This window comes from Plecotus auritus, assembly GCF_963455305.1.
Source record: "Plecotus auritus genome assembly, chromosome: 9".
NCBI classification, from domain to species: domain Eukaryota; kingdom Metazoa; phylum Chordata; class Mammalia; order Chiroptera; family Vespertilionidae; genus Plecotus; species Plecotus auritus.
The window spans coordinates 58,633,194-58,658,529 of NC_137783.1; the positions used below are offsets into that span (position 1 = coordinate 58,633,194).

The window sequence follows — 25,336 nt, forward strand, 5'->3', positions numbered from 1 at the left end:
GGGGAGACAAAGAAGCAGCCCGCATATGAAAGAAAAGCAGGCATCACCAGAAAAGGAAGTAAACGAAATGGAGGCAAGCAACCTTCCAGAAAAAGAATTCAGAGAAATGGTCATAAGGTGGCTGAAAAGAATGGAAGACAAATTCGACAATATGAGCAAGAACCAAGAGGAAATGAAGAAGAACCAAGAAGAAATGAAAAATGACATCGCTGCTGTAAAGAACTCAATAGAAAGCATCAAGAGTAGACTAGAAGAAGCAGAGGACCGCATCAGTGAGCTAGAAGACAAGATGGGAAAAAATACCCAAGTAGAGCAACTTCTAGAAAAAAAAATTAAAAGGCAGGAGGAGAGCCTAAGGGAACTTTGGGACAACACGAAACAAAACAACATCCGCATAATAGGGGTTCCATAAGGAAAGGAAGCTGAGCAAGGAATAGAAAACCTCTTTGAAGAAATAATGACAGAAAATTTCCCTGATATAGGGAAGAAAAAACCCACACAAATCCAAGAAGCTCACAGAGTCCCAAGCAAAATGAACCCCAAAAGACCGACGCCAAGGCACATTATAATTAAATTGGCAAACACCAACGACAAAGTAAGAATCTTAAAAGCGGCAAGAGAGAGACAGAAAGTTACATACAAAGGAACCCCCATCACACTAGCAACTGATTTCTCAACAGAAACTCATCAGGCCAGAAGGGAATGGAATGAAATATACAAAGTCATGCAAAGGAAGGGTCTGAATCCAAGAATACTGTACCCAGCAAGGCTGTCAATCAAAATTGAAGGTGAAATCAGGAGCTTCACAGACAAAAAAGGACTAAGGGAATTTATTACCACCAAACCAGCAATGCAAGAAATGCTAAAGGGTCTGCTGTAAAAAAAAAAAAAAAGAAAGAAAGAAAGAAACAGGAAGCGAAGAAGTAACACAGGGGTAACGAATAGGAATGGCGACAAATAGGTACCTATCAATAATAACTTTAAATGTAAATGGATTAAATGCCCCAATCAAAAGACATAGGGTAATGGATTGGATAAGAAAACACGACCCATATATCTGCTGTCTACAAGAAACCCACCTCAGAAAAAAAGACGCACACAGACTGAGGGTGAAGGGATGGAAAAAGGTTTTCCAGGCAAATGGAACTGAAAAAAAAGCTGGGGTAGCAATACTTATTTCTGACAAATTAGATCTCAAACTGAAGGACATAACAAGAGATAAGGAAGGCCATTTCATAATACTAAAGGGAGTAATCCAACAAGAAGAAATAACTCTGGTAAACATATATGCACCCAATACAGGAGCACCCAAATACATAAAAAAACTCCTGGAGGATATCAAGGGAGAGATTGACAGCAATACAATCATAGTAGGAGACTTTAATACCCCACTATCACCATTGGACAAATCCTCTAAACAAAAAATCAGCAAAGAAACATCAATCCTAAATGACTCACTAGACCAGATGGAATTAATTGACATCTTCAGAACATTTCACCCCAAAGCCACAGAATATACATTCTTCTCAAGTGCACATGGGTCATTTTCAAAGATAGACCATATGTTGGGACATAGGCAAAGTCTCTTCAAATTCAAGAAGATAGAAATCATATCAAGTATCTTCTCAGACCACAGTGGCATAAAACTGGAAATCAACTACAATAAAAACAACCCAAAGAAATCAAACACATGGAGACTAAACAGCATGCTATTAAACCATGACTGGGTTACCAGAGAGATCAAAGAAGAAATAAAAAACATCATGACAACAAATGACAATGAAAACACTACAATCCAAAATCTATGGGACACAGCGAAAGCAGTCTTGAGAGGGAAGTTCATAGCTCTACAAGCCTACTGCAAAATACAAGAAACAGGGGTAATAAATTACCTAACCCAACAACTCAAAGAGTTAGAAAAAGAGCAACAAGAAAAGCCCAGTGTAAGCAGAAGGAAGGAAATAATAAAGATCAGAGCACAGATAAACGACATAGAGACCAAAGAAACAATACAAAAGATCAACAAAACCAAGAGCTGGTTCTTTGAAAGGATAAACAAGATTGATGAACCTCTAGCCAGGCTCACCAAGAAGCAAAGAGAGTGGACCCAAATAAACAAGATCAGAAATGAAAGAGGTGAAATAACAATAGATCCCGCCGAAATACAAAGGATTGTTAAAAAATACTACAAACAACTCTATTCCAACAAACTGGACAACCTGAAGGAAATGGACATATTCCTAGAAAAATATAACCTTCCAAAACTCAATCAGGAAGAATCTAAACAGCTCAACATGCCAGTAACTATGGAAGAAATTGAAGCAGTCATCAAAGAGCTTCCGGCAAACAAAAGCCCGGGGCCAGACGGCTTCACAGGAGAGTTCTACCAAACATTCAAGGAAGAACTAAAACCTATCCTCCTCAGACTATTCCAAAAAATTCAAGAGGAAGGAACACTTCCAAGCTCCTTCTATGAAGCCAGCATCACCCTAATACCAAAACCAGATAAAGACAACACAATGAAGGAGAATTACAGGCCAATATCCCTCATGAACGTAGATGCCAAAATCCTCAACAAAATTCTAGCAAATAGGATCCAGCAGTACATCAGAAAGATCATACACCATGACCAAGTAGGGTTTATCCCAGGAATGCAAGGATGGTAAATATCCGCAAATCAATAAATGTGATACATCACATAAACAAATTGAGAGATAAAAATCACATAGTCATATCAATTGATGCAGAAAAAGCATTTGACAAAATCCAACACCCTTTCTTTTTTTTTTTTAATATATTTTATTGATTTTTTACAGAGAGGAAGGAAGAGGGATAGAGAGTTAGAAACATCGATGAGAGAGAAACATCGATCAGCTGCCTCCTGCACACTCCCACTGGGGATGTGCCCGCAACCAAGTCACGTGCCCTTGACCGGTATCGAACCCGGGACCCTTCAGTCCGCAGGCTGACGCTCTATCCACTGAGCCAAACCGGTTTTGGCCAACACCCTTTCTTGATAAAAACTCTCAACAAGGTGGGAATAGAAGGATCATACCTCAACATAATAAAAGCTATATATGATAAACCCACAGCTAACATCATACTCAAAGGGCAAAAACTAAAACCATTTCCCCTAAGAACAGGAACAAGACAGGGATGCCCACTATCACCACTCCTGTTTGACATAGTACTGGAAGTATTAGCCACTGCAATTAGACAAGAAGAAGAAATAAAAGGCATCCAAATTGGAAAAGAAGAAGTAAAGCTGTCCTTATTTGCAGATGACATGATATTGTACATAAAAAACCCGAAAAACTCCATCAAAAAACTAACAGACTTAATAAATGAATTCGGCAATGTAGCCGGATACAAAATTAACGCCAAGAAATCTATGGCATTTCTATACACCAACAGTGAACTTACAGAAAGAGAGACTAAAAAAGCAATCCCATTTTCCATCGCACCAAAAAAATTAAGATACTTAGGAATAAACCTAACCAAGGAGGTAAAAGACCTATATGCGGAAAACTACAGGACACTGAAAAAAGAGATAGAGGAAGATGTAAACAGATGGAAGAACATATCATGTTCATGGATTGGTAGAATCAACATCATTAAAATGTCCATACTACCCAAAGCAATCTATAGATTCAATGCACTCCCCATTAAAATACCAATGGCGTATTTCACAGACCTAGAAAGAACTCTCCAAAAATTCATCTGGAATAAAAAAAGACCCCGAATAGCCACAGCAATCCTGAGAAAGAAGAATAAAGTAGGAGGGATCTCAATACCAGATTTCAAGCTGTATTACAAAGCCACTGTCCTCAAAACAGCCTGGTACTGGCACAAGAACAGACATATAGATCAATGGAACAGAATAGAGAATCCAGATATTGACCCAAACCAATATGCGCATTTAATATTTGACAAAGGAGGCATGAGCATACAATGGAGTCAAGACAGTCTCTTTAATAAATGGTGTTGGGAAAATTGGACAGATACATGCAAAAAAATGAAACTAGATCACCAACTTACACCATACACAAAAATAAACTCAAAATGGGTACAGGACTTAAATATAAGACGGGAAACCATAAAAATACTGGAGGAATCCACAGGCAGCAAAATCTCAGACATATGCCAAAAGAACTTTTTCACTGATACTGCCCCTAGGGCAATGGAAGCCAAAGAGAAAATAAACAAATGGGACTACATCAAAATAAAAAGCTTTTTCACAGCAAAAGAAACCATCAACAAAACAACAAGAAACCCCACTGTATGGGAGAACATATTTGCAAATGTTATCACTGATAAAGATTTAATCTCCAACATCTACAGGCAGCTTATACAACTTAATAAAAGGAAGATAAATGATCCAATAAAAAAATGGGCAACAGACCTAAATAGAATCTTTTCGAAAGAAGACAGAAGGAGGGCCAAGAGACACATGAAAACATGCTCAAAGTCACTAATTATCCGAGAGATGCAAATCAAAATGACAATGCGATACCATCTCACACCTGTCAGAATGGCTATCATCAACAAATCAACAAACGACAAGTGTTGGCGAGGATGCGGAGAAAAAGGAACCCTCGTGCACTGCTGGTGGGAATGCAGACTGGTGCAGCCACTGTGGAGAACAGTATGGAGTTTCCTCAAAAAACTGAAAATGGAACTCCCATTTGACCCAGTAATCCCACTCCTAGGAACATATCCTAAGAAACTAGAAACACCAATCAGAAAGGATATATACACCCCTATGTTCATAGCAGCACAATTTACAATAGCTAAGATTTGGAAACAGCCTAAGTGCCCGTCAGCAGATGACTGGATCAGAAAACTATGGTACATCTACACAATGGAATACTATGCTGCCATAAAAAAGAAGGAATTACTACCATTTGTAGGCACCTGGATGGAATTAGAGAACATTATGCTAAGTGAAATAAGCCAGTCAATGAAAGAAAAATACCACATGATCTCACTCATTTGGGGATAATGAAAAACATTATAAACTGATGAACAAAAAGATAGATACAGAGGCAGTAAAGCATCAAACAGACTGTCAAATTACAGCAGTAAGGTTAGGGAGAGGTGGGGGAAATAAGAGATCAACTGAAGGACTTATATGCATGTATATAAGAGTAACCAACGGATGCAAAACATTGGGGGGTGAGGCATGTATGGGAGTGGGGTGGGGGGGCAATGGTAAGATATGTACACATATAATACCTTAATAAAAAAAATAAATAAATAAATAAAATACACAGCTACCCTTCAACCAGCAAAAAAAAAAAAAAAAAAAAAGAATGTCTAGTGTTTAAATTAGTTCAAATTAATGACATATTCTTTCTACTTTGCATTTGCAAGCATCTGGTGAATAAAAAACAGTAATCTAGTTACTAAAAAATTAAAATAAAAAAACTGCCAGGCACTATGCTAAAATCTTTAGAACTCTGAGGTTAACTGTGGGACACAAAAATACGAACAATATGAACCAATGGTTAAGCCAATGCTTTTGATCACTATATTGTATTGTTTGAAAAACTGTCTGAATTTACAGATCTCCACAGAAAGGAATTTGGGTTACCCTATATAATAAAGAGGTAATATGCAAATTGACCATCACTCCAACATACAAGATGGCCGCCCCCATGTGGACACAAGATGGCCACCACAAGATGGCCAGCAGGGGAGGGCAGTTGTGGGCGATCAGGCCAGCAGGGAAGGACAGTTCGGGGGGAACCAGGCCTGCAGGGGAGGGCAGTGAGGGGCAGCCAGGCTGGCAAGGGAGGGAAGTTAGGAGTGACCGGGCCAGCAGGGGAGGGCAGTTGGTACGACCAGGCCTGCAGGAGAGGGCAGTTGAAGGCGACCAAGCCTGCAGGGGAGGGCAGTTGGGAGCAACCAGGTCGACAAGGGAGGGCAGTTAGGGGTGACCAGGCTGCCAGGGAAGGGCAGTTAGGGGCAATAAGGCCAGCAGGGGAGCAGTTAGGTGTTGATCAGGCTGGCAGGGGAGTGGTTGGAGGTGATCAGGCTGGCAGGCCAAAGTGGTTAGGGGCAATCAGGCAGGCAGGCAGGCAGGCGAGTGGTTGGGAGCCAGCAGTCCTGGATTGTGAGAGGGCAGTCAGACTCCCTCAAGGGGTCCCAGATTGGAGAGGGTGCAGGCTGGGCTGAGGGACACACACACACACCCCGCCCCATGCACGAATTTCGTGCATCGGGCCTCTAGTTAAAAATATAGAGACTAGCCACATACAACTGGGAAAATACAAGTACCAACCAAAAAGTACTAAATCCTCCAATTGATAGCTGAAAATTTTTATAAACAAACTAGAGGCCCAGTGCACGAAATTCATGCACGGGATGGGGAGGGTCCCCTCAGCCCAGCCTGCACCCTCTCCAATCTGGGACCCCTCACAAATCTGGAATGCTAGCTCCTAACTGCTCATCTGCCTGCCTGCATGATTGCCCCTAACTGCCCCCCCGCCAGCCTGATCACCCCTAACCGCCTCTGCCTGCTGGCCTGATTGCCCCTCACTGCCCCCCGCCAGCCTGATCACCCCCAACTGCCCCCCCCCCCCCGCTGGCCAGATTGCCCCTAACTGCCCCCTTCTGCCAGCCTGGTTGCCCCCAACTGCCCCCCCTGCTGGCCTGGTCACCCCACGCAGCCTGCTGTTCAGCTGTTTGGTTGCCCCTCACTGCCCCCCCCCCCGCCAGCCTGGTTGCCCCATGCAGCCTGCTGCTCAATCGTTTGGTCGTCCCTCACTAACCCCCCTGCTGGCCTCGCCCCACGCAGCCTGTTCGGTCATCCGTTCGGTTGTTTCGGCTGCAACGGTCGCTTAGGCTTTTATATATATATAGACTAGAGGCCCGGTGCACAAATTCGTGCATAGGTAAGGTCCCTTAGCTTGGCTGGCAATTGGGGCCAATTGGGGCTGGCCAGCCGGCGCAGAGTGGCTGGGGTGAGGCTGCGGGAGGTTGGCCGGCTGCGGGGAAGGACCATGGGAGGTTGGCTGGCTGCAGGAAGTTAGCTATGGGAGTGCACTGACCACCAGGGGGCAGCTTGTACGTTGAACATCTGCCCCCTGGAGGTCAGTGCGTGTCATAGCTACTGGCCGGTTGTCCAGTCATCTGGTCATAATGGTCACTTAGGCTTTTATATATATGTAGATATTTCCCACCCTGGCCAGTGATGGTCAAAGGTTAGAGCATCAGCCCAGTTCAATTCCTAATCCAGAGCACATACATAGGTTACAGTACAGTTTCAATTCCCGGCCCTTGTCCAGGAGCAGGCAGGAGGCAACCAATCAACATCTATCTATCTATCTATCTATGTATCTATCTATCTCTTCCTCCCTCCCTTCCTTCTCTTTCTCTATTTCCTTCCTTCCTCTTTCTTTCTCTTTCTTTCCCTCCTCCCACCCTCTCTCTCTCTCTCCCCCCTTCCCTATACCCTTCCACTCTCTCTAAAAATCAATGAGCCTGCCAAAACCGGTTTGGCTCAGTGGATAGAGCATCAGCCTGTGGACTGAAAGGTCCCAGGTTTGATTCCGGTCAAGGGCACGTAATTTGGCTGCAGGCACATCCCCAGTAGGGGGTGTGCAAGAGGCAGCTGATCGATGTTTCTCTCTCATCGATGTTTCTAACTCTCTATCCCTCTTCCTTCCTCTCTGTAAAAAATCAATAAAATATATTTAAATAAATAAATAAATAAATAAATAAATAAATAAATAAATAAATAAATAAAAATCAATGAGCCTTAGCCAGTTTGGCTCAGTGGCTAGAGTGTCAGCCTGCAGACAAAAGGTTCCTGGGTTCAATTCCCGTCAAGGGCACATACTTCGGTTGCAGGCTTCTCCCCGGCCCAGGCCCTGGTCAGGGCTTGTGCAGGAGGCAACCAATCGATGTGTTTCTCTCAAACTGATGTTTCTCTCTGTCTTTCCCTCTCCCTAAAAATTAATGGAAAAATATTCTCGGGTGAGGATTAACAAAAAATATATATTTCCCAATTAGGAAACAAATGCAAATTGGGACAATCTCTATATACCACCATACATATATTATAGTAACAGAACTCACAACCCCTGTGCTGAGGAGATTGTAGGAAAATCATTATGCAACTGTAACTTGGAATGTCCATCAGACAGTAAATATCAAGAGCCTTTAGTATAACTCTACACAACCTTATGCCTAAGGAAGCAGTTCACATAAGCAAAGGAGTTTTCTGTATGAAAATACTGAACATATCATTTCAAAAATAAAATCATGAAAATAAGATATTTCCATATACATTTAGAGACTATGACAGTATCATATATTAGTGTGCTTAAAAATATAGTTTAGCCTGACTGACGTGGCTCAGTGGTTGAGCACTGACCTATGACCAGGAGGTCACGGTTCAATTCCCAGTCAGGGCACATGCCTGGGTTGCGGGCTCAATCCCCAGTGTGGGGCATGAAGGAGGCAGCCGATCAATGATTCTCTATCATCATTGATGTTTCTATCTCTCTTTCCCTCTTTCTTTCTCTCTGAAATCAATAACAAAAATATATTTTAAAAATACAACAAGTTTAGCCTGGCCAGAGTGGCTCAGCTGGTTGAGTGCCATCCTGTGCACCAAAAGACTGCTGGTTCGATTCCAGGGCACATACGCTGGGTATGGAACTCAACCGATCCATGTTTCTCTCTTAATGGTTGCCTCTCTCTCTCTCTCTCTCTCTCTCTCTCTCTCTCTGTCTCCTTCCTCTAAGCATGTCCTTGGGTGAAGATTAAAAAATATATATACACATATAAAGGGTTGGGCAAAAATAGGTTGACAGTTTTGAGTACATGAAACACATAGTTAATAAAGCTCTTATAATAATCATAACCTGCATGTCTTTTTCCAAACTATAATCCTACTTTTACCAACCCCTGTATATAGAAGTTTACAAAGCAAATTACAAAGACTATTTAAAGTGACAAGTATAAGAAAAAAACTTATATTAATATAAAATAGCAGAAATAAATTATGTATATATGACAGAAAGAATACATCCTTAGTAGAACTCAAAAAGAATTGTTTTTTTTAATCCTCACCCGAGGGTATTTTTCCATTGATTTTTAGGGAGAGTGGAAGAGAGAGGGGAAGACAGAGAAAAACATCGATGTGAGAGAAATACATCGATTGGTTGCTTCCTGCATGAGCCCTGACCAGGGTCCAGGCCAGGGAGCAGCCTGCAACTGAGGTACGTGCCCTTGACCTGAATCGAACCCGGACCCTTCAGTCTGCAGGCCGACGCTCTATCCACTGAGCCAAACTGGCTAGGGCAGGATATATAAAATTAAGACAATGATATTAACACAGTAAGATTAGAAGATTCTTTTGAGCCTTATTATTACTGCTATACTGTCTCAAATTTTAAAATGGAGAGAGGGATTCAGTTTGGGTAACTGGGGCTATCTTTTAGAGCAGTGGTTCTCAACCTTTCTAATGCCGCAACCCTTCAATACAGTTCCTCACGTTGTGGTGACCCCCAACCATAAAATTATTTTCGTTGCTACTTCATAACTGTAATTTTGCTACTGTTAATGAATCGTAATGTAAGTATCTGTGTTTTCCGATGGTCTTAGGTTCTACAGCAGTGTTTCTCAACCTGTGGGTCGCGACCCACAGGTTGAGAACCGCTAGCAGGGTCACCTAAGACAATCAGAAAACACAGATATTTACATTACGATTCATAACAGTAGCAAAATTACAGTTATGAAGTAGCAACGAAAATAATTTTATGGTTGGGGGTCACCACAACGTGAGGAACTGTATTGAAGGGTCGCAGCTTTAGAAAGGTTGAGAATCATTGTTTTAGAGGCTCTGTTTCTCAATTTTGTTTTTTGCTTCTTTTATTTTCCCTGAGAAAAGTTAAGATAAAACTATAAAGTAAAATTATATATATATTATATATAAAATTATATTATATATATATGAAATGCTTGAAGGAAAACTAGTTGAAAATATGAATAAATCCTTATTTTCTCATAAGTCATTCCAAAGTAATTTTAGTACCTAGTTAGTATGCTTCAACTAACTTCTAAAAGTATAATCACTTTAATATGAGCCTTACCTGGGTTTGATCATTGTCACTGTGATTGGCAAAATCTTCCTCTGACTCCTTTAGGGGGAAAAAGACTTTGTTGTTAATAGAGGTTTTACTCAGAAGCACACAAGTAATTTCGGGTCTAAGTCTTTGTGGCCTCTCAACACTGGGTCTCTACTGATACTGGTCACCTGAGCATCAGGTTTACATGAGGTGGATAGCTTGCAATATCACCCAGGGCTGTTCCAGGCAACATGTAATTTTTTGTGGTTAATTAAAACATCTCTAACAATTTGTTCATGTCCATCTGCACTACCCACTGGATTTAAAGCAAGAGTTGCATATTTAATTATCTAAATTATCCAAAATTGGTTTGTGTTATTTTACTTTTTATACTCCATTCTCTAGATTCCCTTGAAAACAGGATACCTACTTCATCAGACCCAAAAAGGGAATATCAGTGTTTGCCACAAACAATTAAGTAAGACTGCATTGATGGCTGAAAGCAGTTATGGCGAAGTTATTTAAGAAAAGCTCATTTCCCACCATTAGATGTTTTGTTCGAAGGGCTGGCTGAGGGAGGGCAGGAGAAGAGGATGAGAGAAAGAGAGAAGTATATGCATACAATACTGTCTCCTTTTAGAAATCTATGCTCAAACATCTCTAACCTTTGCCAATAATGAATATTCTGTCTAAAGGAACAAAGCCAGATACAACAGTGGTCAAGGTCCACAGACCCTGAGGCCCTAGGGCAGAGTCAGGTTACAGTCTGGATATGAAGACGCTAGTGGCAACAACATAGTTAACACTAAGTGGACGCTCTAAGCATTACTATGGTCTAGAAGGTTTTATAATAAAGGTTTCAAAAGTGTACATTTTTCCTAAAATTATTCAAAGATAAAACTTACTCAAAGACTGTATGTCAGAAAGAGATCCCATCAAAATATCTAAGCTGTCCTCTCAAAATTTATTAGTATAAAGAAGATTTGGTGGGGAGGTGAAGGGAGAGAAATGGTAAAAGGGATTAAAGCAGTATTCCTTGTTTTTGTTCACAAGACAAAAATGAAATCCAATCCCAAGGAAAAAACTTCACAATATGGCTTCTCTCACTGTTGATTTATGAAGACATATTGCTAATTCACAAACATGTTATTTACTTAGCCTGCTAAACACACCCTAAATTTCCTGCCAGTCCTTACCTCTTCTTCATTCTCTTCTTCGCTGTCCACAATGCTGCCAAGATCGCTGCCTATTGAACCTTCTGTTTAGAAGAAAGATAAGGTTATCACAAATATTCATAAGAAAATGTGCTTAGTTTCTTCTCAAACCACCATATAGCAGCATCACAGAAATGCTTATAAAACTAGCTATACCATTAACTTTAATTAAAAGTATCTTATAGTGAGGAATTAAATACTTACATAGCCTCAAAGTATCTCCCCACAAGATACTTATTAATTACAAAAAAAATTATGAAAAATAAAGAAAAAGATGTCATCGTTATAAAAAGCAAAGCAAAGCAAAGCTTTTTTTTTTTTTTTTTTTCAACTAAATGCAGCGAGCAACCCTGGATCCAAATCAGAGGAAAGAAGTGACATAAAGGACACCATGGGGACAACTAGCAAAACCTGAACATGACCAAGGATTAGCTAATAGTATTATGTCCAGTAAAATTTCCTGACTTTGTTCATGATAGTGTGGCTGCATAAGAGAATGTCCTTGTTCTTAGAAAATATGCACAGAAATATTTATAAGTGACAGCGATAATGTCTGCTTGCTGTCTCTCAAACAGGTTCAGAAAAAAATAGTATGTATATACATAGAGAGAGAAAGGCAAAACAAATGTGGCAAAATGTTAACAACTGGTAAAGCTGTGTGATATGTGAGAGTTCTTGGTACTATTCTTACAACATTAATGTAAAGTTTGAAATTATTTTAAAATGATATAAATGTTAAAAGTAACTAAAATATTTGGTGCAAAGAATACCTTCACTGGATAGTTCTCCAAGACCTACATCTTCTTGCTCCATGAACAGCTTTGACCCAATTAAATAAGGTAAAGGACGATCAATGTACAGATCCTGTGAAAAATAACAGAAAATAAGCCATTAAAGCCCTGACCAGTTGCTCAGTGGTTAGAGCATCATCCTGTGCACCGAAGGGTCACAGGTTTGATGCCCGGTCAAAGATATGTACCTGGGTTGCAGATTGGATCCCCAGCCCTGATTGGGGTGTGTGTGGGAGGCAACCAATCAATGTGTCTCTCTCACATTACCGTTTCTCTCCTTTCCACTCTCTCTAAAAAAAAAAACTAAAAAAAAAATCAATGAAAAAATATCCTTGGGTGAGGATTAACAACAGCAACAAAAAAAAAGCAGCATTGGTAAGCAAAAATCAATCTTTTATATTTTTATTGATTTCAAAGAGGAAGGGAGAGGGAGAGTGATAGAAACATCAATGATAAGGGAGAATCCTTGATCAGCTGCTCCCTGCACGCCCCTTACTGGGGATTGAGCCTGCAACCTGGGCATGTGCCCTTGGTCAGAATCGAACCCAAGACCCTCCAGTCTGCAGGCCAACTGTCTATACACTGTGCCAAACCAGATAAGGCTCAACCCATCGATCTTGAGAATCCTCAAAAAGAGTCCTAAATCTGGAGAAGCACACTGAGGAATAACCCAAATGGTTTTCTATGACTACTAGAGGCCTGCAGCACGAATTCGTGCACCAGTGGGGTCTCTCAGCCTGGCCTGCAGGATCGGGCCAAAACCAGCTCTCCAACATCCCCCAAGGAGTCCTGGATTGCAAGAGGGTGCAGGCCAGGCCAAGGGACCCTACTGGTGCACTATAGGGGCCGGGGAGGGACGCAGGAGGTTGGCCAGCCGGGGAGGGATCGCGGAGGGCTCCAGGGCATGTCCAGCACGTCTCCACTCAGTCCCGATTGGCTGGACCCCAGCAGCAAGCTAACCTACCGGTCAGAGTGTCTGCCCCCTGGTGGTCAGTGCACGTCATAGCGAGCAGTTGAGTGGCCTTAGCATATCATTAGCATATTATGCTTTGATTGGTTGAACCGACGACCAGACGCTTAGCATATTAGGCTTTTATTATATAGGATGAAAAGGTAGGTAATTATGTCCTGGTTTTGGGGAGGAGGTATGGACAAACAAGTCACAAACAAGGCACAAAGGGACTCGAGGCCTCCTTCACACTGCATCAGAGAGCCAAGGAGAAGGCTGGGGGAGAGCACATGAAGCATGGGCTAGAGGAAAAAAAGAATGACAAATATGCAAACATCTATAGAAAACATAATGAACATATGTCTAAGATGGATGTGAACCTATCTGGGAGAAAAAAAAAAAACTTAAAAGAAAATAATAATATCCCCCAGGTATTATTCACACTGTGTAACTTAGAAAAGTGAAGCTGCCTGGCTGGCGTGACTCAGTGGCTGAGCATCGACCTATGAACCAGGGAGTCATGGTTCAATTCCCAGTCAGGGCACATGCCCGGGTTGCGGGCTTAATCTCTGTGCAGGAAGCGGCCGATCCATGATTCTCTCTCATCATGGATGTTCCTCTCTCTGTCTCCCTCTCCCTTCTTCTCTGAAATCAATAAAAACATATATTTAAAAAAAAAAAAAAGTGAAGCTGGTAAAATAAGACCAGATGATAAAACATCAAAACAAAATGAAGGAGACAGTGTACATGGTAATATATGCTGGAGACCCACCCAGCACACACATTAAAAATTTAAGGACAAGAAGGCACTCCACCCCTAGGACAACCTCCCACCTCCACTACAGGAGGAAAAGCTGACTTGTCCTGAGAGGCATGGCCCTTGGCCATGATATCTCTTCCCTATGAAAAGACCCCGGGATGAGGAAGAAAGAATAGTTCTGATGCTTCACACTACAAAAAGTTCAGGAAGATTAATGTAAAGGGTAAAGATACAACAGCAATCAATTCAGTGCAAAGAAAAGAAAGTGATAATTGGGCCCTAGCCAGTTTGGCTCAGTGGATAGAGCGTCAGCCTGCGGACTGAAAGGTCCCGGGTTCAATTCCGGTCAAGGGCACATGCCCGGGTTGCGGGTTTAATCCCCACTAGGGGGCATGCAGGAGGCAGCCGATCAATGATTCTCTCTCATCACTGATGTTTCTCTCTCTCCCTCTCCCTTCCTCTCTGAAATTAAAAATTTAAATTTAAATTTAAAAAAAGTAAGTGATAATTGGGCAAACTGTTCACTGACTTAGGAGGCCTTCCCAAGTCCTCCTGTGTGGGGACTTGGGACTAATAGTGTGGGTAGGGAATACATTTCCCAGAGTCCACTATTAACTTCTAAATCCCAACAGTAAGAAAGCAAGGATCAGCCCTGAATTGGTCTGACACTAAGCTCAAACTGAAAGAGAAAAGTGCAGCTAAATGAGTGACAAGAGAAGAGTTTCGTTTTGCAGCATTTCAATTCGTAAGACACTTGCATGTCACAAAGACTCTCAAAAGCAATATAGCAACTTTTTTGTTTACTTGAGCCATTCTGATATTGCCCAATTGTCTCCTTTGACAATGTGAGAGAAAGCAATAGCAAAGCAATAAATATCTATTGGGCTAATAGTCTGTTCATGAACGTGCATAGTTTTATTCGTAATAGCCCAAATCTGAAAACAACCCAAATGCCTTTCAACACTTCTGCAGTCTCCCTTAGCACAAGATACAGAATTCAGGATCCCAACAACCTCTACCTTTCATGAGCCTTCTTCTCATTCTTCAAAACACAATTTAAGTCTTTTCTTTACCCGAACTTTCCCAGCATAAAAATCAATTCTCTCTCAGGGCACTTATGATGGTGACACTCATATATGTCTCCTCTCCCCCACAGTCTGGTAATGCTGTAATAAGCATCCTGTGAGAAGGAACCATGCCCTGAAACTTCGTATACCCTAACGTGGCATGCTGCCTTGTACACAGGTAAGTAAGTGCTCAATCAATGCTCTTGTAAAGCAAGTTTTTCTGATGGAGTCGATACGAGAACGCTGAGTCACATGCTCACTTGCTCCAGTGTCCAAAACACAACAGGTGCAACAATAAGTATTTGAACTGCATGTCTTTACCTTTGGTTCGAGGATCAGTTCCACCCGCTCATTAGCATCATCTTCTTCAGAGTCTGAGTTTCCTGCTTTAATATCTAGTTGCTCAAATGCACTGTCCAATACTTGTAAACCATAATTCACAGCCTCCCGAACTTTAGGAATCAGATCTACTTCTTTCTGTTCCCGGGTCTTCTCCTACAAAAAAATACCGTTCAGCATGGATCTTCAATATATTGATTCCACTGTAATAAAACACTACAAATGTTCTCTAAAGCCTGGACTCAAGCTCCAAAAAAACCCCTTCATTCAAAAGGCTAACATAATGCTACCAACAGGCAGATTCTGAGGAATGCCTTGACGCTGACTTCGGAGTAAGTTTTAAATCTCAAGTTTGTCACTTTCAGGGCAGGGATCAAAGTACCTAAGGTCCCAGGGCTCCAGATTCATCATCTATGAAAACAAAAGCCCTACTGTGTTCAGCAAGACAACTTAGGTGAAAGCACACTAACAGCTAATGGCACATCACAAGCCCTCAAATGGCACTTCGCTTTCCTGGTACCAGAGGAGTGAAGGGCCTAGACTTAGCTTCACCATAACTGTATCCCACTAACCTTGGTCAATGGTCCCTTGGACAATTTTAGGAGTAAAGACCTGGAAGAAAATACTCCACCCTGAGGTGTCATTTTTCAATGATAATTAAAAATAATAATAATGCCCAGCCAGGGTGGCTCAGTGGTTGAGCGTCAAGGTATGAACTAGGAGGTAGAGGTTGGATTCCTGGTCAGGGCACATGCCTACGTTGCGGGCTCCATCCACAGTAGGGGGCGTGAGGAGGCAGCCGATCCATGATTCTCTCTCATCATTGATGTTTCCATCTCTCCCTCTCCCTTTATCTGAAATCAATAAAAATATATTTAAAAATAACAATAAAAATAATAATTGGATAAATGCAGTTACTTTAATAAATGTGTTTCAAATCTGGAGGTCAGTTTCATCTCTCATCTACCCGGTTCCTCATCCTAGAACCAGCTCCCCCACCACCCTGGAAGTGTGTGTAAAGCACCAACCTGCTGAAAACAGTTCAGTCTCCATTTCCTACAGTAGCAGGTCCCAACGACTGTTCCCTCATACACTCAACTATGTCATCAATTTTGAGAAATATTAAAAAAAAAAAATGCAATGTCATTTCCTCTCTTCACAAATATTCTAGAAAATGATACATAATTATAGAAAGAACTAAACCATACAGTATTGTTTTGAGGGCCAAAGGGAAAACCTTATGAGAACTATACATTTTGATGTAAATATGGAAGTGTTTCTGATTTAGCTTTTTGTTTTGGCTGTACCTTTCTTCCACTCTGGTATGCTTGGTGCTAGTAAATGGTTAACATTATACTAAGGGTGTGAACATACGTTTGTGACATAAATATAGTGTCACTGGCCAATGTTCTAAGTGGTTAAGCAGGGGTCCTCAAACTTTTTAAACAGGGGGCCAGTTCACTGTCCCTCAGACCATTGGAGGGCTGGACTATAGTTAAAAGAAAAAACTATGAACAAATTCCTATGCGCACTGCGGGCCCGGGACAAGTTGGCTGCTAAGCAGGACAGGCAGCGGCACCCGGCGGGCCAGATAAATGTCCTCGGCGGGCCGCATGTGGCCCGTGGGCCACAGTTTGAGGACCCCTGGGTTAGAGCATCAGCCCATGCACCAAAGGGTCTCAGGTTTGATTCCCAGTCAAGGGCACATGCCTGGGTTGCAGGTTCAATCCCCAGCCCAGTCGGGAGGCAACCAACCAATGTCTCTCTCTCACATCGATGTTTCTCTCCCTCTCCCCCGCCCCCACTCTCTCTAAAAAATCAATGGGAAAAAATATCCTCGGGTGACACTTAACAAAAAAATAAAATTAAACATAGTTCACTGAATACCTTCACTTTAAAACTGAGCCTGTCTTGGTGGAACTGGATACTATTGCACTTAAAGACTTAGCAAATCTTTGAGTACTATTAAAAATAGTTCTATTAAAAGTAGTACTATTAAAAGCTTTTTATTTAAAACAAGGCTGGGAACAGGGAAAACTGTAGCTAGTTTCTAATATCCTTTCCCAGTCCAACAGTTTCCTATGTTACAAGTCAGTTACTAATAAAGTAGAAAATAATTTATATTTTCTAAATAAAGTTAGAGCGGATTCAAAGCACCTCCCATAATAAACTTGGTCACACTGCACTGTGCCTTCCTGAGTGGGAGGAAAAGGGTACAACTTCTGCCAGAGTGCTAGCGTCTAGGCTTTGGCAATGGCGTGAGGACCCAGGAAGAACAAAGGAAGCCACGGAGTTTACGAAGCCCTCCAGCATCCACCCGCCCCCACCTTTCCTTCCTCCTTTCTCACCTCCAGTATTTTCCACTAACAGAGTCCACAAAATACCAGCTACACCCCCAACTTAGAACCTTAGCTTGTGGCATTCTTTCTTGCTGAAATGGTCCTAAAACCTGGCCTTTCTTTTCTCAGCCAGCTAACATCTCATCCTTGATGAGCTCTTTTGCATCTGAACTTCTGAAGCAACAGTCACGCAGCTCTGACATACTACATCCTGTCACCCCAACCAAGACTGTAACCTCCTGAAGACAGAGCCTTTCTCCTAGTCAGGAGCTCCCTGCAATCTCCCCGAGTTAATACTCATTCACCCACATCCTGCAGCACTTAGGAGGCGCCCCGGTTGGACTAATCCCGCATCACCTTCCTGCTGTTTTTCACTGGCAGGAGTAAGAATCAAAGGAGTCATCATGACAGGACAGGTCAACAGTCTTCAAAGAACTTACATCTACAGCCCAGCCTCTGGCCTGTTACTGGATAGCCCTCAATGTAAAAATGGTTTTTGTATTTTTCAAAGGGAGGAGAGAAAGGGAATAGGAGGATGAAAAAAAAAAGATAAAAAAGAGGCAGAGACCAATGAGGCCAGCAAAATCTAAAATATTTACTAACTGGCCCTTTACAGAAAATCTCTGCTGAACTGGGCTCCATTCTTAAGCTGGAATGCTGGAACTTGACTATGTATTTTTTAACATACTAAATTTCTGAAGTAAAAGACTTCAACTGTTGGGCTGATAGGAGCAGCCTTCCCCATTTCCCCAATATCCACCCCCGACTGGCCACCTTACAAGTCTCCACTACTTTCACCTCTCAGCCAGCAACTCCACGGAAGAGCGATTCATGCAAGTACCTGTTCTGCTTTTTCTGCCTCAGCCTTGAGAACCGGCTCCTCCACTTCTTCATCGTATACACGCTAAACATGGAAGCAAGTTCATTTTTAAATGGTTAAAACATCATTTGGAATAAATCACAATGAAAGAATTCAATATGCAATAAAAAGGATAAATTCAATATACAATAAAGATAAGGAAAAATTATCTTTAAATGGCTGAAGCTACTAGTCAGGGACAAAAAAAAGGCGAAGATCAATAGTAAATTCACCAAAACTAAATTTTAAAAAACGATACAACTGACTAGCCGACTGAAACCAAATTCAATGTCATTGTTGACCACAAAAACCGTAAGATGCCAGTTTTCACACCTTTTTGCTTAACCTACCACTTAGTGTTGATGGGGCAATGATACAGGTAATTCAAATGTGAGGCTACTAAGAATGCCAACTGGCAGAACATATCTACTAGGTAACATGAGCTTTAACATTTTGAGCAATAGAAATGGCAAAGGTAAAAGTTATTGTCATTCTGTTGCTTCAAGTAGCTGGTCAATTTTATTATCCTATTTATATGAAAACAGACAAGCCATGCCACCCACAAATGAGCTGCCTGCAGGCTAGGCATTTGACTGGCCCATGGGCATGGACACAAAGGCCTCTTTCCCAAAACAGAGCCATCACTCCAGCAACTCACTGCGATTTCCTTTGTTATTTTTACAGTACTTATCGTTTTATAAACTCCCCAAGTACAAGTGTTACAAACAGTGGGGTGATGAAAGTGTTCTGGAATTAGATACTGGTATAGTTACAAAACTTTGTGAATGTACCAAAACCTACTGACCTGCACACTTACTAAAAAGGTAAATTTTATGGAATGTGAATTGTATCTCAATTAAACTTAAAACATCAATATACAGATACATGGAGCCCGGCCGGTGTGGCTCAATGGTTGAGCATTAACCTATGAACGAGGAGGTCACGGTTCAATTCGCTGTCAGGGAACATGCCAGGTGTGGGCTTGATCCCCAGTAGGGGGGGGGTTGTAAGAGGCAGCCAATCAACGGTTCTCTTTAATCATTGATGTTTCTCTCTTCTTCTCTGAAATCAATTAAATAAATAAATAAATAAATAAATAAGGAAAAGAGTTATATTTAAAAATATTTTCTTCCCTACCTAACCCTCGGAATAACCAGTTTAAATGTGGTGTGTGCTCTACTGTTTCCTATGGCTCCTAAACAAATGTGTACAGACATCTGAACATATTCAGAGTTCTCCCATCCTTCCTTGTTTTAAATAAGCATCCACTTGTACTATACTTAGTTCTCTGCCCCACTTTTTCACTTAATGTTCACATAAGCCACTTTCTGGGTCAATGCACATAGATTTGACTCAATCTTCGTAATATCTGCATAATATTCTATGGTATGAACTCAACCACAATTCGACAGCTCCCAATTGTGAACATTAAGGAGATTTCCAGCTTTTGCTTTTGTAAACAAACTGCTGTAAACATATGCACACATATATTCTTAGACCCTGGCCCTTTTATTTCTATAGGTTTTCCAAAATAGGTTTGCCAAGTCCAAGGACAAAACTATTTTTTAGTAGCTCCTTCCAAAGTACTATCCACAAATCTGTGATAACTCACACTATCATCAATAATGTATTCAAGTGCTCATTTCCCAAACTTTTTCCAGCAGATGTTATCTGTCTTTTTATGATATCCGCCAAGCCCGGCCGGTATGGCTCAGTGGATGAGTGTCCACCTAGGAACCAAGAGGTCACAGTTCCATTCCCAGGGCTCGATCTTAAGTAGCAGGCCTGCAGGAGGCAGCCAACTGATGATGTTTCTATCTCTCTATCCTTCTCCCTTCCTCTCTCTAAAATCAATATTAAAAGATATTAAAAGAAAAAAAGATATCTGCCAATCTGATAAGACAACATTGTTTTTAAATGTCCGGATCAATTCTCAAACACCAAATTTGTAATTCTAAGCAACTCTAATCAAAATACTAATAGGATTTTCTGTGGAACTTAGCAAGCTAATTCTCAAATTCACATAGGAGAGTAAAAAGCCAAGGATAACCATGAAAATTCTGAATCAAAAAAAGCCATGTGGCCCTAGCCAGTTTGGCTCAGTGGATAAAGCGTCAGCCTGTGGACCAAAGGGTCCCGGGTTCCATTCTGGTCAAGGGCACATACCTTGGTTGCAGGCTCCTCCCTGGCCCAGGCCATGGTCAGGGCGCATGCAGAAGGAAACCAATTGATGTGTTTTTCTCACATCAATATTTCTCTCTGTCTTTCCCTCTCTCTTCCACTCTCTCTAAAAATCAATGGAAAAATATCCTCGGGTGAGGATTAAAAAAAAAAGAAGTCATGGGGACTTGCCCTATTAAGACATTAGAAATCTATGGTATTTAAGATTGTGATACTGGCACATAGCAGATAAACATAATAAAAGACAGAGGCCAGAATTACATGTAAGCTTGATTTTATTTTCACATAAACATATATGCACACACATGCATTAAGAGACATAAATCAGTGAGGTCAACAACATAGAAAAAAAAACATGAGATCCCTACCTCATACTACATGTATGCATTCATACACATTTACACATATGTATTTTCCAGGTAAGAACAAAAAGGCAGAGATACAAAAGCCCTCACCTAAAATGTTTAGAGCTAAGGAAAAAATGGGAAGTTGGTGCCTTTGAACCAAATATGGAAAAAAATTAAAATCTGTTAATGCAGGATGGTGCATATAGTTAGCATCTGTGGTTATCTGTTCTTTTCTAGGCATATGAAGCACTTCACTAAAAATTTTGATTTTGAAGGATTATGAAATAAATTATGATCTATTGTTCTAGAATAAAAAAAATAAAGTTCACAAAACCCCTACAGATGTGTTAAAATGCTTATAACAAATTAGCATTAAGAAAAATGAAGGTTGCAAACACACACACACACACACACACACACACACACACACACAAGCACAGGGTAATCTAGAAAAGGTTAAAGTTAAAAAGAGTAGAAAGAAATATGCCAAATGTTCCATGGTTTGTTCATTGGAGTGGCAAAATTATAGTTGATTTTTTATTTACATTTTTACACTTTAATATTTTTTATTTATGCCAATCTCTTCTACAATGAGTGTTCATTACTTTTATAACAAGAAAGAAAACTTAAAGCCCATGGTCTGCATGGGAAATGAATTTGGAATATATACCAAAATGGCTCTGCTCTAGCTGACAAAGTTGCAGATGCTTCTTCAGTTTCCATATCCTTTTTTCTAATTGTTCTATAAAGATCAGAAAATTGGGAAGTAATTTTCACACTCGGAAACAAAAAAGTAATTTTTGAAATTGATATTTTAGAGAGGAAGGGATAGAGAAAGAGAGAGAGACATCAATCTGTTGCCTCCTGTACTCGACAACCTGGGTATGTGTCCTGACCAAGAATCAAACCCACCACCTTTTAGTGTATTGGACAACACTTCAATCAACTGAGCTACACCAGCCCCAGCAAGTAAGTAATTCTTAAAATTGAAACTTTAAGACATGGCAGCTTCAGAATTCAAATAGTGAGAACATTTTCCCTAAAAGGTTGAGGTTCATATGCTGAAGTCTAAACAGCACCATCATCCTACCTTTTTCCTGCCTGTCATTAAAAGCTACCTCCCAAGACATCAACAGCCTGCAATTGAAAGCCAAACATGACATCTCAGAAACCAGCCAGCAAATACATAAAACCCAGGGAAAATTTTAGAGTAACCAAGACTGTACACCTCTGGTCACCAGACACAGCAGATAACCAATCCTTCATCCTACCAGGTGGAGCTCACAGGTTCATGTGTGTCTTGATCATTTTCAAATCAGTTAGTGGTACCCAGATTTTAAAATATCTTGGGTATTTCCACTCAGAGGATCTTTTCCTCATTTGGGGAGACCTGGTAAAAGGTGAAGATGGGGAACTGAAGAAAAAGGGACCGGGGACAGGGGATTTCTGAACAGACTATACACAGTGCTGGTCCTTTTCATGTATGTGTTCTCTCATTCACTTAAATATTCACTGAGTCCCTACATATCAGGTCTGTGCTAGGCCCAAGGAATAAACATTTCGCAAAAATATGGGGCTTGATTCAGTAGAGGAACTGCATATCAATAAATGTAAAATTATAATCTTGGGACATACTATAAAGAAGTCATTAACTAACCAAAAAAAAAAGTTATTAACTAGGTCAATTAATATTTCAGGACAAAATTCCTAAATTAACAAACTAATAATTAAGAACTGTGTTCCTTTCTGGTAACACACTGAAGCATTTAATTAGCATTTCTCCTCCTTCAGAGTCATCCCTGGAGACTTTACTAACAGTACTGATTTCTCTTGCCCTACAAAGGCCTAAATGCTCTTCAGTTTCACTAATTCCATAATGCAGTTTGCAAACTTGTCCCTGCCAAAAGTTAATTACTAAAACCCAGAACTGACTTTGAATATCTTTCTATTAAAGCATGAAACCAAATGGCACCATCATGCAAACTAGAGTTATGTCAGGATTTGAGGAAACTATATAAAGAGCCAAATCACTGCCAAATATATTATCAGCCTATAGATACTTTTAGCTGTATCTCAACATCATCATATTCTGCCATGAATGGAAAGAATATATATCACACGCATTATAGGGGTCTGGGAAGCAGTTAAATTTGGCAGTGGCAAATTTGTCCAGAGACAAATTCTGGCTGCAGACTGAAACAGGAAGACATAAAGAACTAAGGACAATGGACAGATGGATGGGAAACAGGGAATCCAATAAGTGAACAGTAATACAGAACTATTACACACACAAAAAAATCTTCAAAAACAAAAACCTAGCACTTAACAGAAACTCAATAAACATACAGATAAAATTACACCTGGTGTACAGATCAGTAATCTGTTTAGGACTGATTCTGTGTCATAGGTTCAGCCATCATAACAAAATGCTAGTTGAAAATATTCCAAGTGGACACATGCATGCCTTTAATACAATTTATCTGAACATAATGGAACATTCTATAACTATAGTCAACATGCTGGTGGCCCAGACCATCTTTGCAGAATACGCCAAAACAAGGCTTGAGTGCCACACCATTCAGCACAACTGCTGACTACTCTCAAAACTAAAGGGATGAAAAGGCTAGAATATGAGAAAACTTCATAATTAAATTTTTTAAAGGCTTAAAAAATTTTATTAATTTTTTAAAAGACATTAATCCTACAGAAAGAAGCTTAAAGTACCAAGAGCCACCACTTGCCTCAAAATTTAGGAAACTAATACTAGATCTCTTGCTACTCCAGAAAACATTATTTATAAGTCTGACGTAACTCACATTCTCAATGAACTGGGTATTTGACAGCATAAGGAAGTCATTGAAGACATTATGCAGGCGACAATCTGTGGCTTTAGTTTCCCGAATTAGTCCATCCACTTGTTTCTTGATTTCATGGGTCCTAGAGATAGTCTGCTGTGAAAATTCCTGTAGAAACTGTAGTAACTATTTAAAAAGTAAACGTACAGAAGTATCAATATTATATGCATCTATTTTTTGTCTCAAAACAAAAAACCCATTTCCTTTCACCTTTGTGTGTGCGCGCTGTAATGTACAAGGGATGCTGGTTTTGTCAGGGCTAAGGCCAAGTGAAAAACACTTAGAGAGCACATCAAACCAGTGGCAAGTAGTTAGTGGGCACTCGCTATTTCTTTTCTGTAGGAATTTTAAAGTCCTCTTTAGTTGTCATTCTACAGGGATTACAGACAAAGGGTAAAATATCGAATCACTACTTTTTTTAAAGTCCTATTCACATGCGACTTTGGAGTCACAGTTCTGAGCTTGAAGGAACCCCTCACGGATAACCTCATGCTGGCTTGCCTAGCGCCCCACAGCCTGGGGTCCAGCAAGGAGTCGCCTCACTGGCGCCGCAGCAATCCCGCGGGGCAGGGATGGGCATCTGCCGCTTCAGCAAGAAAAGCCCAAGCCCGGCCAAGTCCGAGGGGCAGCACTAAGGGCTACGGCCCCCGGGCCCGCCCTCTCCCTGACGCCTGGGCCCTGCCAGGGTGGAGTTTTCGAGCGCGAGAGGCATGGGTTTTATTAAGACCGGTGGCAGCGGGACGGACTGGGTAGAGGGAGAATCGGGGTCCAGCCCTCCCGCTCGCAGGCCGGGCGTCCCCCGAGGCGGCCTCCTCCCCTGCGGTCCCTCCCGGCCGGCCCGGGGCCCGACTCTCACGCCAGCGTCGGCCGCCAGCGACCAGGTCTGGCAGCTCCTGCGGATCTCCTCCACCGACCAGGGCCGCTGCCACGCGGGCTCGGGCTCGGGCGCCCGCTCCTGCCCCGGCGTCGTCGGGTTCATCTGCAGCGGAAGGACAAGCAGAGGCTGAGCTCGGGCGGCGGCGGCCTGGCCCGTCCGGCCCGACCAGCACGCGGCCGCCCTCACCATCCCCGCAGTGCGCCTCGGCGGGGCCACGACCGCGCAGACCGCGTCCGCCCTGGCCCGCAGGTCCCGAAAGCCGAGCCCCCAGCCTCACTCCTCCACACGTGACCGGTTTCACGTGACCGGGCCCTCACGTGACTGGACTGCGGCGCCGGAAGGAAGCTGGGGGCAGCCTCTTGAGGGATCATTAGGCGGTTGGCAGCTGGGTTGGGGTCGGGAGTTGGGGGGGGGGGGGGGAGGCCAAGAGTTGGAGGTGGGCGGGGCGGGGCCCCGGGCGAGGTCTTCAGCGGGAGGGCCCAGGCGGCGCGGTTTCCACCCTGGAGCTCCCTGCCAGCCCCTCGTTCCAAAGGAGGTTGTGTGGAGCCGGGGCCGCGGGCTTTAGACGGGGATCTGGGCAGAGGGAGGGCGACCCCTTGCGGGTCAGCACACAGGCGCTCAGTAAATGGGGAATAACCCACCTTTCTGACCACCGCCCGTGTTTTGATGGCAGGCTGGG

General features: G+C 41.9%; 1 protein-coding gene across 22 annotated transcripts in view; it reads right to left on the reverse strand.

Annotated features, from left to right (window-relative positions):
* The window catches only part of LOC308234133 (WASH complex subunit 2A-like), an 84,407-nt gene extending 59,409 nt beyond the window's left edge, over positions 1-24,998 (reverse strand). For 15 of the 22 annotated variants that reach the window (XR_013959027.1, XR_013959028.1, XM_080641413.1 and 12 more), the window contains exons 1-8: positions 24,844-24,972; positions 24,637-24,759; positions 23,742-23,906; positions 18,380-18,442; positions 15,182-15,355; positions 12,064-12,157; positions 11,276-11,337; positions 10,104-10,151 (exon numbers count right to left, since the gene is read on the reverse strand). Coding sequence is in view for 20 of the 22 variants with exons in the window: in XM_080641413.1 (XP_080497539.1) it covers positions 10,104-10,151; positions 11,276-11,337; positions 12,064-12,157; positions 15,182-15,355; positions 18,380-18,442; positions 23,742-23,906; positions 24,637-24,759; positions 24,844-24,846 (732 nt within the window). In the remaining 2 variants the exon portion in view is untranslated. Of the gene's footprint in view, positions 1-10,103; positions 10,152-11,275; positions 11,338-12,063; positions 12,158-15,181; positions 15,356-18,379; positions 18,443-23,741; positions 23,907-24,636; positions 24,760-24,843 lie in introns of those variants that run through there. The other 7 variants (XM_080641403.1, XM_080641415.1, XM_080641411.1 and 4 more) reach the window with 6 other exon arrangements.
* Positions 24,999-25,336: the final 338 nt, after the last annotated feature.